Source organism: Aythya fuligula, chromosome 13 (genome assembly GCF_009819795.1).
Source record: "Aythya fuligula isolate bAytFul2 chromosome 13, bAytFul2.pri, whole genome shotgun sequence".
Classification (NCBI taxonomy): domain Eukaryota; kingdom Metazoa; phylum Chordata; class Aves; order Anseriformes; family Anatidae; genus Aythya; species Aythya fuligula.
In genome coordinates this window covers 18,139,416-18,154,516 of record NC_045571.1, presented here as the reverse complement: position 1 = coordinate 18,154,516, position 15,101 = coordinate 18,139,416, and the positions used below count along the sequence as shown (strand labels likewise).

General features: G+C 36.9%; 1 protein-coding gene across 2 annotated transcripts in view; it reads left to right on the top strand.

Annotated features, from left to right (window-relative positions):
- The window catches only part of DACH2 (dachshund family transcription factor 2), a 282,538-nt gene extending 269,073 nt beyond the window's left edge, over window positions 1–13,465 (top strand). The window contains exons 10-12 of one of the 2 annotated variants that reach the window (XM_032196137.1): window positions 97–216; window positions 3,277–3,342; window positions 13,109–13,465. In XM_032196137.1, coding sequence (XP_032052028.1) covers window positions 97–216; window positions 3,277–3,342; window positions 13,109–13,146 — 224 coding nt within the window. In that variant the 3' untranslated portion in view covers window positions 13,147–13,465. Of the gene's footprint in view, window positions 1–96; window positions 241–3,276; window positions 3,343–13,108 lie in introns of both variants that reach the window. The other variant, XM_032196136.1, reaches the window with a different exon arrangement.
- Window positions 13,466–15,101: the final 1,636 nt, after the last annotated feature.

The following is a 15,101-nucleotide window of genomic DNA, read 5'->3' as shown; positions in this document are numbered from 1 at the left end:
TCTGTTAGTTTTACCTATCTTTTCTAGTGCCATCACTTTTCCATTATATATTAATTGTGCTTTAACAGCCATTCTTACAATATATTTGCATTTCAGCAACAATTCAGAAACGCTTGAAGAAAGAAAAAAAGGCAAAGAGAAAATTGCAGGAAGCTTTGGAATTTGAATCAAAGAGAAGAGAACAAGTGGAACAGGCGCTTAAACAGGCCACATCAGGTGACGGTCTCAGGATGTTAAATGGTAATGTCTTAGTTGGCCTTTCACAGTTAACTTAAAATTATGTTTAATTAAGTGAAAAGTAGTAAGATGCTGCGTAAAGCAAATTCCAGAATAAAATACACAATCATTTCCTGAAATAATTAAAAATCTATTTCGGACCATGTGTTTTGGGTCATGAATTAAAAAAAGTCTGCAACTAGAGAAACAGAGCAGTTTACACAGGCATGACAAGAAATGCTGAATATATTACCAGAGAAATCTGTTACAGTGCCAGCTAAGACAATGTGAAATTTGGTTCCTATAAGGTTCTCTGAACTCTTCTGTCCCAGCAGATTCAATTTTAGAACTGCTGAGCTTCATTTTAAAAGCTGTTTGGCTGAAGTTTCCGTAGCCTCAGGATCTATTAAGTTTGTTAAATATGTATCAGCTTTATGAGCTGACTAGGTTTTTGAATACTTCCCAAATAAAGTCTGAAAAAACAAAATCAAATCAGTTAATTTGATAAACAGGGTGATTATGTTCCAGGTAGTGGGAGGATTCACTTCTCCTGTTTAAATGTGGTTCTGATAAAATTGTACAATGTTGGTTTGAATCTATGAGAATGAGCCTACCTAAGTTTTAAGTAATTTCAGGTTCTGCAGCAAAGGTTTAGTCTGTGCATGCTTATCCTGAAGTCTCTGTAGAGGCTCATGAATCAGTGTTTCATTCAGCCTCTGCTGCTTTTGTGTGTCATGTAGTCTTCATGTTAACTTTGTGCTGCCTACTTCGGCTACTGCTAGCAACTGAGCCATAATAACATAAGCAGACTCTGAAAACTGCCAGAACTGCTGAGTGAAAATAATCAGTTTAACCTGTCCTTTGTTCTTAGTTGTGAGGGGCACCCAAGATGTTTTTTAAAGCTAGGGCAAGCCTGTCTACGTGAACTGCCATTGCAACACTCTGCAGTGGACCGTGAGTTGTGATTTATCTGCAGCACATAAGAGATATAAACTCTTTAACTATGAGAGCAACATGTTTCAGAGGCATTCTCATCTGCTGGGTTTTATAGTCCAGCATATCACTGTAACCAGGAACTGGCTGGTTTTTCTGATGTACTGACAGTGAACGGTGGTGATTCAGGCATGGATATACAGCATGTAGTTGCGCCATGATCAGGGGCAGTCTCCCAAGGGAGAGTGAGCAGACATAGCCAGCAGAGACCTTTTCTACCACCCCGAATGGATCAGAAAAAAAGCCCAGATCAGATCCCACAGGCATAGCCAGCACCCTGTGGTGGATGTCAGATGAAAACTAAAATACTCCTATCCAGTAAGGTCATTCACCCACACTCTGTCATCGCCGGTAAGCACCTGCCGATCGCACTACAGTTAGGAGTACTCAGCAGTTCTGGAAGCCACAAATTAAAGGGTACCAACACGCCAGCAATGTGATTAACAGATCTTTACATCTGCTATTGTGGGCCTGGCTGCTAACATTTTGATTTGCAGGCACACTCAGGTAGTCATATATATGTTAGTGCCTGCAAGAAGCTGATATTTACATGCTAATCTGATTGCACATGCAAATCAGGTAGCTCATTAGCATCTTAATCCACAATTTAATTGCAGGTACAATTTTATGGCAACAAAATGTGAAGGGCTATTCTGAATATTTTTAATTTAACTCTGGCGGTCTGTCTCATTTAACAGATGCTGTTATTAGTTACAGATGACTTTGTCATTTTACGTATATACGAATTATTCTCTAAAAGGTTTGAAAAGAGAGAACCTTTTGAGATATATAGTCCAGTGCCCTGAACTTTCCTTGCAAAAAAAGAACCTGAGTAAGGGGAACCCTATGCAATAAGTCACCTGTGATTTTGTAAGAAAAAAAAATACATACATGGAAGTATTACTTATTTGCTTGTAAATATTTATAGGGATACATATACACATATCACATATTTCATATAAACATATATGACTAGATATACTAGTCATACTACTTATACTACTCTTACATGTACTTTAGTCAGTTGCCCTGCTTTGACACAAGAGTTCGGTCAGGCTGCACAGTGACCAGCAAAATGTCATCTTTGCAATAGGCACTGACAAGTCCAACTAGAGTGACCTGAGAAGGCACCAGTACAGTTATTCTCTACTTGAGAATGTCAAGAACAGGCTTCTACACAGAAAAACTTTAAAACTGTACACACGTCTCCCTTTCATTTATTTATTTTTTTCCCTGCTGTAATTTTCTAAGTGCTGTATTTATAAGGGAAGCAGATGTTTCTCCAGGATTCGAGGTACCATGGATTCAAATCACATACCCTTCACGCTAATCCTTGTTGGCACAAGGTGGATAATGGCATCTGTTATCATAACACCCTGGGGTGTTTGAGCCCTCAGCCCCACCTCAAAGGACTGTGCATACAGAGGTATTATCAATACAAAATTAAATAGTTCAAAACTGCATGTCATTATGACACTCTTTCTCAACTTGTAAAAAACTGCACAGTCCATTTTGGAAGGCTCTTCTCAGAAATCTGGAAATGTTACACAAAAACCACACGTAATTTTGCTTTGGGTGATGGAACATCCTTACAATATCCCGAGCTAAGTCTTTTAAATGAAATATTGCAGCAGTCCCTATCTATAATATAAGCTCCCACAAACACATATGCACACACATGCTGACTGGTACTGGCTGTACTCTTGAATTCTCTACTTTGCAGGTATATGCCTGGGAAAGCCAATTTTGTTTAATATTATCACAGTTTAATTTCCACTTTTATTTTTCATATGTCAGATGCCCTCATTCTCCAAGAGAATTTTACAGGCAGATTATCATGTGTTGATTATTATCTGATCATCAGACAAATGTGAAGCACATTAAAAATAATTCAATGTTTGCACATTTTGAAAACGATTTGCTACTGAAAATTCTATGAAGACCAAATGTTTTATGCAAGGCCATGCAACTTGGTGATCACCCTAGTTTGCTATAAATATTTTTTCTAAAGATGCATGAGAGAAGGACAAAGGGGAATGCGTTAATCTTTGGTGTCACATCTTTCAGATGCTGGAATCCCAGATATGGAAATAGAACACAACGGAACCCAACACGACAGTGCAGCAATGCAAGGTGCAGTATGTACCTCCTCATTACTTTTAAAGATTAAACAAATTATATTTGTTTAAATAGAGGTGTGGGAAATTCTCATATTTAGCTGTCAGGGATGTCAGCTTAGTCCAAAACTGATTTTACATAGGATTTATCTTTTTAAAACATTTTACCTCTGATCCTTGCTTTCCTATCAAGATCACAGGTGTTTTCAAAAAATGCATAAACTGCACATGATGGAAATCATCACAAGGAATGCAAATCTAGCAAGACAAAAGTTCCACAGGTCTTCAAAGAAATCTTAAAAATGCATTTAAATAGATGTGCACATACCAAAGAGCATTACAAGAATATCTGAGTTCTAGAGAATTCTGTCTTAGGTACTGCCAGAACCAGTACAGTTAGAGATAGAAACATAACTTCTACCATTTCTCAACTGTTAAAGGCTTGACTTTGCATACCTCTGGTACACATCTGTTGTCCATCTGTCATCTATATAGAAAAGCTTTCAAATATATTTACTGTCTCTTTTTGTGATTTTTGGTTCACATGCTATGCATTACAAAAAGAGTTACAACTTCATTTTTATATATGCATATATATGCATATATAATACATCTATATGTGTGTGTGTGTATGATTGGAGTTGTGCACTAAATATTGCAGTTTGAAATTTGTTACTGCCAGAAATAGTCAAAATATTGGATAAGCACTTGGGATGTGTATTTAAATTTGACAAGCAGATTATTCGTACCGTTTATAATTCTGCTTATGATATCTGCTGAGATAAGCGCTCAGTGCTCTTCCAATGACATTGTGTGAGTCAAAGGTGCATCTGGGCAGAATCTAGTGGAAAAAAAGGAAGTTAATTTCTGTATTTAATTGAAGAAAAAAAGTTACAGTTAGCTCAAATCTGTCTTTCCATCAAAAATGAATGTAAACAACTGGGGAGAATGATGCATAAGTTCCAATAGCCATTTACTTATTAGAAGAACTTTCTTAAACTTCCCGTAGTCTACTGATATGCCCTGTGACTCTGTGATTTTTATTTCAGATTTTTTTTTTTTTTTTAATCTCATCCCAACTATGTCATTCTTCAATTCTAAAAGGCTTTGGGTCACAAAGTTTTTCTTCAGGTTAAAAGCCTGAACCAAGGGAGACCTGGATATTCATTGGTTATGTTCAGTATCGCTGAATTTGGTACCCCTCTGTGAAAGCAGAATATGTCAATTCTTGTCTTCACCACAATAACGAATGACAGCACACATTGGCTTCTCTGACAATTTCAGTGTGGTAATCCTGTTCATATGTAAATGTGTGATGAGTTTATCCAGTTCTTTCACTAAGCACTCTCAGCTGATCAAAAAGATTTCTGAAGAACTCTCTATAGAGCATATTTAGGTTACAAAGTGTTTTTATTCTGTAGCAACATCTCCTCCTTTTTTATTTCTGCTGATACTGTAGTATCTTTTTATTCTATTTTCCTTTGATTACAATTTCTAAAACTTGTCAGCCACTCTTACACTGCTCGCTAACAATTTGAGCACACTCCCTCCTTTGCCCCCTTCATTTGCTGCCTTTTGTTTTTTGGGCCCTAGGAGCAGGAAGGGTCAAAACACGTGTCCCTAATACAACACTGTTTCCAAGCATCCAAAATCTCTCTCTTGTGCACAGAAAAAAGCTTTAGCATCAATGCAGACCTTTCTTTTTCTGTTGTCAATAGCTCTGCTGGACAGAAATCTATCATTCACACAGTGCTTTTCCTTTGAAATTCAATTAGTTTCACTGCCAGTATCTCCTTAAGATGGCTTAAAGGAAAATTGCAAAAATACGGCACAGCCATCTTTCACAGTGATTAAGTCATATCATATTTTATGCTCATTTCTTAAAATGATTTTATTAACACAAGCTGTTCATTTACTGGGATTCTGATATGCATTATAAATCTCTTCCATTTAGTAGAGTCATTTTCTCTATGCTTTGTATATTAATTGAACTGAAATTTTGTGTTGACAAGACTAAAACTTTTTTGAACTTTACAGCCTAATACTTCCATCCTCTCTATACCTGATTTTCTAGTCCAGCATAGCTTAGCCTGAGAGAAGTTTTTTAGCTGAGAAAACAGATAAGTAATAGTTCCTGTAGTTACAAAGCCCCTGCACAGCTGAGTGGTACAGGAGAGGGTGATGCATGTACACAGATACCCTTCTGGTCTTGCTTCCATAACTCACTCTTGGGCAAGATAGTACATCAGCCATTTTATCAACCAATCTCCGTTTCACATAAAATAAACATACTGGGTGTCATTAAGTGCACCTTCAGATCAATGATTTTTGCAAATGACATTCAAGTACCATTCGAGTAGTGCATTTTTGCTGATAAAAGCAAATTAAATTAGCACAACTACAAGTGTGCTGATAAAAACTAAAACTGAACAGCAGCACCATTAGCTAACAAAGTAATATTTTCTCTTTACTGCTTTCTGCCATTTAGTTATTATCCTATTGGAAATCTAATTATAATCCTTTTACTCCCTAGTCAAACTTCACAGTTTTTGCAAGCTTAGCACTGACAAGTGATTTCATTACATTTGATTGCCCGCGCCCAGATTGACTTAACTTCACTCCGAGACCTAAAAGCCCTCTCAGTTTCTCAGATTCCCTGTTTGCACATTACAGCAACAGCTCCTTTAATTAATTAGCATGAACAGCAGTAACATGAACTGCTGAACAGAAAATAACATCATTTTATGATCGCAGGGAGACTTCTCCTTTTGCATGTTTATACCTTAGTTAACTTTTGTATTACTATATTTCATTGTTAGGGGATATTGGAACAATCAGCAAAGCAATGTTATCTTAAAATTTTAAAAAATAGATGCTACCATAAGACTTGGTGATAACAATTCACAAAAAATAAAAGACTCTAAATTTCGAGAAGGAGGCAACAGCATAGGCGCACAGACTTTCCTGAGATGAAAACTTGTTTCAAAGGTAGTATAGTTCACTGTACATGCAATGGGAGAGTCAAATGGGGCTGCTGCTGCTTTTGTTTGTGAAATAACCTGGCAGAGATTTAGCACAGAAACTGTCAGTAACCATGAATAACTTCTTATTTTTATCTGTTTGCCAAAGATGAAGGACTGTTGACATTTGGGACGTATTTTATTTTATTTTTATTTAGAAAAACAGGCTATATTTTTTCAATATTCTGATATAACCAGCTTATTTTTAAATCCAGCCTACAATAAAAAAGAGGGGGGAGGGGAGGTGTAGTGTTTTTTAAGAGGTTTAATTTCTTTGTTATTCTATCAAATTATACCTCCAGATGCTGCAATCCTCTGAAACCAACCATGCTAGGGAATTTCAGAGTAGTCTTCAATTGCAGGAGATAAATTCAACATCACAAAAATTACAGTGCTATTGTCCTGGTCTTCCTTTCACTGAAAAAAAATGTTCAAGCACTTAGAGTTTAACATGAGAACAGACCAGAACCCCGTGATTAGAAACTCTAAAGAGGCCTGATATATTCCTTATGAGCAAGTCCTTCACCTTTTTCTTCATTTGAGTCTCAGGTCTTTTCTTTGTCCTCCTATCCAAACCATTCTCTGTCTCTAATGCAAGCCCTACTCTGTGTGCTCTGACCTAGTAAGCCTCTAGTATCTGTCTTGTGCTCTGCCATTTTGCAGTGTTTCTAGAAAAAGATCTTCTGACCTACCCCCACCTCCTGAAATAATTAACGTGCAACGAAGTAGACTCTTGTATCTATGATATGGCAATGCACTAGTGAAAGCTGTCTCATTAGCTGCTAACCAAAAGGCAGCTCATATGATTACAGTACTCACTGACTACATAGCTCTCCTTCTGGTGTTCAAATGCAGGGCTTTAAAAATAATGGTGTCATTGATCTTGATCTCGGTGTTATTGGTGCTTTTGGTACAGAATATTTTTCTGAATCTCTGTCTCTGTAACCACACACAAGATGGAGAAAGACTAGATTTTGTGATTTACTTAAAACAAAAGGTGAGAAAAGGTTCCCCCAGGAGACTCTTGAATTTGAAGGTCCATACCTTTCTATTCTTACAAAGGGCTCAAACATTTATTCAATAATTCGGTGTCAGTATTTCCTCAGCAGGAACCACTATGTTAACTCCCTTCCTACTCAAGCTGACAATGGCAATCCAGCATCTGCATAGTTAGTATTCAGTGAATGTACTCTTGTCCTTGGCTATTGTTACTCATTACAATTCCTGTTTTCTGTACAAGTTTTTAGGTCTTTTAACATAGATGTGGAAATACTTGACAGAGTCAAGTCAATAGTCCTAAGCACAAAGTAAGTGAGGTGGAAAACCAAATGGCACACCTCTGTGAGCGTGTAACGGCGCAGCGCCGGCCGCCCAGGCCTAGGCCTGGCAGTGGTCCTGGCGGGCAGCAGCCCACCAGCTCCACGTAGGACAGCAGAGAGCACGTCTGTGGCAGTGGGGCAATCCGAAAGAGTGAGAGATTAATAGAGAGAACTGAGCTTCATTCGTACTGCTGCTTGCAGAAGCACTCGTTCATGTTCTTCCCTGCGTCTGGCCCTGTAACCATGTTCTGCTTACAGTGTGCTGTTTTTCCTCTTTCGCTGCTCAGTTTGGAAAGTATTTACAGATAAATGGAAAAGTGTTGCTGGAGAACTAGCAAAGCTAGCAAAGAAGTCATTTTCACTCACTGTTGTTACTCTCCTGAATGACTAGCCCAAAGACATGAGAACCAGCTTCAGGCCTTGTCTTTTTTTTTTGTTCGGGGGCAGGGGGTGTAGTGAAAGGATCCATTTCCGTGTTTTTTCTAATTGCTGTGGTCCTTATCCCACTATCGGGGGCCTGGATACAGCCTCTTTCCAAGCTAGTCAACACTCTTTGCTAAGAGGTTTTGGGAGAGGCTTTTTTGAGGGATTTCATCAACAGTAGAGCCTAATGCAGACTATGTTCTCTGATACATTTTTTATTTTTTTAGAAAATAACAGACTGATTCAAACTAAACAGCCCCATCTTTGTTATATTTATTGTTACAATATTATATTATCTTTATTTTGCTGCATCCAAAGCTTAGCCTGGCTCTAATCTAACCAAAATGGTGACCCCATTTAGATAGCCTAGGAAGGGTAGAGAGATCAGCTTGTGTCCAATATACTTACAGTATCATCAAAGATTGGTTCAGCCCCTTGAGGAGAGTTGTGCAAAGCTTCTGGAAGCACGGGGTTCTGGCACGTGGCTGCCTTCTTCCCTCCTGCTGCTCTACTGTCTGCATCTGCAGAAACACAACCACATCTCAGTTCCACCTACCCTTTATTTTAGCAGCTCTCCTCACTCCTTCTTGGTCTAAATTGGCAAAGTGGGATTTTGAGATTATTATTTCATCTCTGCAACCCATATTCTCAGCAACACATAGTGCCGGGTTTTGTTTCTTAAGTAGCATGAATAATTTATAATTACTGATACAACACATTTATCCTTGTTCTCTCATTATGGAGCAGATCATGAATTTCCTTCATCCGATGACTTTTCCCTCCAGTTTACAGAATGCTAAAATTATCTGAACAATCCCAAATTTTAGCTGTGTTGTTTGATCACAGCAAGCCGGCTACAATACTGCTCCCCTTCCTGGCCTGACTGTCCACACCAACACTACCAGGGCACATTTCTTTATGCAAGTTGTGAGGGTACACATGGAAATTTTGTTTTGAAGTACTTTTATGGAAATGCAGCTGAATTACTAACTTAAAGATAACACAAACAAAGCCTTACAAGCATTCAGAAAATTCAAAGATGAATGCAGATTGTCCTGAGAGCAAGGGGAAGAAAATCTGAGAAAAGAGAAGAAAAGAAAGATGTGAATAAATAGGGAGACGATAATTATTGCTTTGGATTTGTCCTGTTACACAGACACAAAAACCTTCACAGAAAGAGACAAATGTTGATACTGTTACTAGAAGAAAGTGCAAGAGATGCATGTACACTCTGGACTAACAACTCAGGGAAGACAACCTCATCCAGAGGGGAATTACAATTATTAACGCAGGCTCTGGCGTACAGGGAGATTGTGAGCTCTTTACTCGTGTTATACATTGTGAAGGGGAAAAAAATCCTTTCTAAATGTCTTGCTTATTAAGCCAGTCATGCATTTCACTGTAGGCTGTAAAGCAGTATAACATGCACAGGGGGCTCATAAGCATATTTTAGTGTTAGGGAATATCATTTATACAGTTTTTATATTGTCAATATTACCCCTAGAGAATGAGATTAGGCTTTAAACTACTGTAAATCTACACTTTTGCTCACCTTCGTATAATTTCATTTTTTAATAGAATGAAGCTCACATAAATGAATATTTGATTAAGGGATAAACCTAATAAAAGAATACATTTATTGCACACAGATTTATTCAAATCTTTGCTATATAATACAGTAAAATGCTATAAAATGGTATGTAGCATGCAGTCAGCTACAATGTGGAAATAGTGAATATTCCTCAAAAAGATGAATTTGACAATACCACATTGTCATTCATGTATAAGTGGTAGCACGGGTGTTCCTAATACTTCAATTCCTCGTTGGTGGTTACTGTATGACGTTACTGCTACAGAGTTAAGTTTACTGCACAGCAACAAAAATGTATTTTGATTTCTGGCAAACAATTGAGAGCCTTACAAAAAGGGAAACACTTAACTATGTACTTTCTGCTTACTAATTGCTAGTATCTGTGTGGCTTGACAACATTTGCCTTCTCTCTTACAGTTGTTACAGATTGAACTTTCCTTAAGAAATAAAGGGAGTAGGAATGAAAAATTGAAACTTGTTCCAGAGTTTAAGTAGTCAGTCCATTGGCCCACAGTAACCTCAATGACCACTCCTTACCTTAGTTTGAGGAATAAGTTTTAAAATAAAATGTTATAAAATATTAAAAAATAATATATATATTAGAAAACATTTAACTTTGGTTTTAGCTAGTTTTTAAGCTTCAGGTTTGGTATCATAAGCCAGATAAATGATATTACTCCAAATATTCCATAGCTTCTTTACAAATTCAAATCTCTTGCCGTAACTTCATCTTGGTCAGCAAATACAAGTGAGATGCCAGACGCAGCTGAGGCTGGAGGACTTTCCATCACTTGGGGCAGTAAGGGAGGTGTGTGTGTTCATGCGAGAGAGAAACAAGGGGCTAGGCCAGGCAGCAGTAAACAAAACTGCTGCATTAGGAGTTCCTCAAGCTAATTGAACTATATGGACTATATATAAGCTAATTGCACCTGATGAACTGTAACTATTTAAGCGTATAAAGACCAATAACCAACAGGTGGTTTTGTCAACCCAGCCATCCAGCTGAGCATTGTATCAGCTGCTTCACATCTTCCCCTCCCTGTAAATGTTTGAGAAGAACTAGCTGAATCTGTATTAATTTCAGTCTCCAAATATAATGTATTTGGCAGAGATTAAATACTCAAACTATTTGTAAAGTATTGGGGGATAGAATCACAAAGAGTTATGTTTTAAATCCTATCATTTTATGTATCATTTCAAGTGGCTAAATAAAGATGTAGGGCTTTTTAACAATTACGAGTGTGCTCCCTTAGATGAAAGATTATTTAATGGTTGTGAAACTTGTTTTTTATTATAAAATTAAATATAAATATTATAATATATAATGTTTTATATATTACAATATAAAATATAATATGTAAATATCATATATAAAATGTTTGTAGGAAGGAAAAGAGGCAATTTCATCCTATCCTCCCTTACTGATTCCACTTCCAGTAAATTCACTCTTACTTTTGCGCATCTGGCTCCTGAGCCCAGACCCTCAGAGAGCATAGACTCGCGGGCATAAGATGCTCAGGGCCTGTAATGCAATGCTTTGGCTGCTTCTGTGCAGCATGCAGAACTGGTGTGTTAGTGACTCACAGGAAAGCACACTCAGCAGAATTTCAGCCTTTGGATTGCCGATAGAGTATTTCTATGACTTCTTGAGGGCAAACATGTTGACCTGCAGATTTTGCCAGGGGCTACCTTATATTTTTATAAGTACAGCATTACTGTAGGCTAGATCACCTATAGCCTGCTATGGGAAAAAATTGTGTGCAATGTCCTAATAACCAGAAGAAGAAACACAAATCAAAACAAAAACACAACAATGTTCGGTATTTGTATTTCTGCTTACCCCCCTCCCCAGGCTTTAATATTTGCAACAATAAATCTTAAGACAATAATTTTAATCAGCCAAAGGCCTGAAACTAATTTTAGTCACTTCTTTGGAGGTTCCCAGGCTCCCAAACATTCCTTCGGATATCTTCTGTCCCTGGCTCTTCCGATCTTTATTCTTGTTTACATCCAAAATACATATTAAATCATCTCTGTTTGGAGAGCCTGAGCCTCCTTAAAACCATGAAACATTCAATTACTAATTAGCTGTTTCCTGTTCCTAATGAAGTGAACATGTCGGATTTGGATTAAAATTCAGCTACTGCTCTCCTCTGTTTATGGTTCCAGATGTTTTTGTTTTATCTAGGAGGTTACTTTGACAGCTACTGCTAAATGATAAATCACTCATATTATAGCTGAAATGCATTTTGAAATTGAAATGTGGCAAACTTTGAGATTGCTCCAAGGATCAGTGTCAGTTAGCAGGTCAATACTTGTTCTTTCCTTATGAGTGTTCAGTATTGGCATATGTAAAACAGTAATGGGATAGATGTCAACATTATACAAAATGCTTCTCAATATTATCATTTTGCTATCATCTTCAAAATCAGCACTTGTGGGTTTAGCTGGGTGAATTCGTGATTCATTGTATAATGAACAAGAATATGGATTCTTGTTAGCTTTAGTTTCTGTGGGCATTTTAATATTTATTTTTTCTCTGAGCGTAGCGTTGCTTAATGTGAAAAATCACATTTGATGGGTAGTGTAACTAGGAATATTTTGATAAAGGAAGTAAGTGGCTTTCTATTTATTTCCCTAAATAAAGAAATATAATTTAAAAAGAAATGCGTAGGTTTCTGAACGAAAGAACAGTTTTCCAAAAAGCAGATATTCTATTTCATTTTTTAACACAGTGCAGTTTTATTTTAATGCACCTCTAGAAGGGGTTGCACATGGAATGATGCCGTGCTGTAAAGCTGATGCCATGTTCCTCTGTCTTAACAGAGGCGTGTGATACAGCACAGGCTGCCCTCAGTTCAAAAACAAATGTCACAAAGGAGGGAAATGCAAATCAAAATATCTGCAGCCTCTGCTCGGCAACTGCCGGCTGGCTGGCACGGTTGGAAGCGAGTGGTTCGGGGCCCGGAGGCACTGGGGGCAGGTACTGAGCCATACACAAAGCAGGGATAAGGATGACATCAGTTCTTGGAAAACTACTGTCACACAACCCTGGAAATACTTATTGGTGCAAGAAACTATTGTAAGTTTAGCCCAGCTGAGTGCCTGTACCTGTGCCATCGGGACCGAAGTACCAGTGCACTGAGACAGGCTCATTTGCTCGCGTAACACAAACCTCACTTACCAAGGGCTTTGCAAGGCTTTGTCAGCAGGTGCCTGTTTTTCCAATGCAAAATGTTGTCGTAAACTCAGTTTATATCACTTGTAGATTTGATAATTTGCCTTGAGAAAAACAAAACAAAACAAAACAAACAAACAAAAGCCCTCCACAAACAAATAAAAGAAACTCACCCAAGTTTCAGATAATTCTAAAATGTGTAACTCTGTAATTGACCTTTTTTCTTCTTCTTCATTTTTTTTTCTCTCCAGAAAACAGAACATACATCAAACCTACTATTATGTACTGAAGGAAACACCTATTGTTGAAAAATGTATAATGATCACTATTTGAAGACTATATAGTTCATGAAAAACGTCCCTTCCAACCTTTGATGCCTTCAGTACTGTGTGAAGAACAGGATTTGTAGCATGAAACTTGAAGGACAATTTCAAGCAATTTACTGTTGCTGCATCGAAAACTGCCGTATTGTCATTAAGAAATATTGAGACTTTTTACAAGCTTACCATACCAAACCAAGCCTGTTGCAACAGATCATTTTTAGGTCCCCGGAGATAGAAAGGAGTTTTAGTATTTTTAAGCACATACACGAATTTTTCCCCCCCCCCCCCCGCTCTGTTCCCCTCCCCCCAAAAGGAACTCTTTTTTGTTATTTTGTTTTTGTTTTTGTTTTTTTTTTCCTAAGGAGGTAGCTATTACTGTATAGCAATGGCACAATGATTTTAAGCCACGAAGGTCCTCACTGGCTGTACATCATACAAGTCCAGTTTATCACTGAAACTGTTCAACATGGAGCTGTTTCGATTGTGTTTATAAATTAAGCTTTGTTTACTGAAGCAGATACTCGATATATATTACGTTTTAAAAAGAAATGTGTGTACATTTTTTAAAAGAATGATGTAAAAATTGTCCTTTCATTAGATGACCAATTCAAAAGTGTGAGCTAAACCCTAATAGCTGACGTAATACAAGGATTATAATTGATGCTTTTTTATGCTCAGTTCAGCTTGGCTTTTGGTCTTTTAAGATGAAAAAATGAATATGCAGTAGAGTGTTAGATAATGGAAACTTTTAAGTATGGTTTCTCTGTTGTACCATATTAAGTTAAAGTACACATTCTTTGTTAAAAATGTTCTTGCTAAAAATACAGTATTAAAATTTTTTTGTTTGACTTTGGAAATCTTTTAAGATTTTTTTTTTGGACTGTGAATTCCCATAGTTATTGTACTAATGCAAAACAATATTTTGCACTATTAAAAATACTTGAAGAAATTACTTAATAAAGAGGGTGGGTTGGTATCAAACATTTTCCTAATTATTTTATGTTGCAAATTCCAAACTTTGCAATTAACTGAAACATTCTATGATTCCTTTCACAAAATAGGTGACTGAAAGTTGGTTTGAGTCAAGTGGAATTAAGTAATCACCTGGTCACTCTCTACATTCATGGGTCAAAGGCACAACGCTTATAAACTCAAGTTTATATGTGCATGCTTAAATTTATATGCACTTACCCTGAATTAAATCACTATCAATTAAAGCAAAACAAACAAACAAACACCTTTAAATAGATCTATGGGGAATGTATTTCCTGTAAATATGCATGCTACTATACATGTGTACACTGGTCAAAGTTCTATTTCTATCACTATTTTTTTCTATATGTCTCCTTTTAATAGACTTTACCTAACTTTAAAAGTATAATTTCAAACCATTATGTAATAATACAACAGAAAGAAAATCATCTGTTTTTTCCTTCCTAAAAGAAACCTTTTAGCTTAACCTAGGTATTAGTTAAAGAAAACATGCTGGTCTCCATTTTACAGGTGATCAAACTAATTATCAGAATAGTTTATCACATCTTACAATGTACAAACATGGTTTATTCCATGTTAGTTGTATTGCAAGCATTCTAATAACTGCATTAATCACACTACCAGTGATTAAATGACCAAAAATTGAATGACATGAAGACAGTGCTGTGAACTGCGAGTGCTGCCACACTCTTAATAAAAGCTCATGAGTGAGTATGCTGCAGCACCTGAAATTAAACTCTGTGATTACTTATTAATTTTAGTTTCTACTCCATCAGGACTATTTCTATAGACAGACCCTATTTCTATATCTTATTTTTTTAAAAAGGACTTAACACAGTCCTTGGGATACTGCAACGTTTCTGATGGATTGACTGAATGAACACTTGTATTGCTCTGAGGAATTGCAGATTTTGAAGATAGCTCTTTG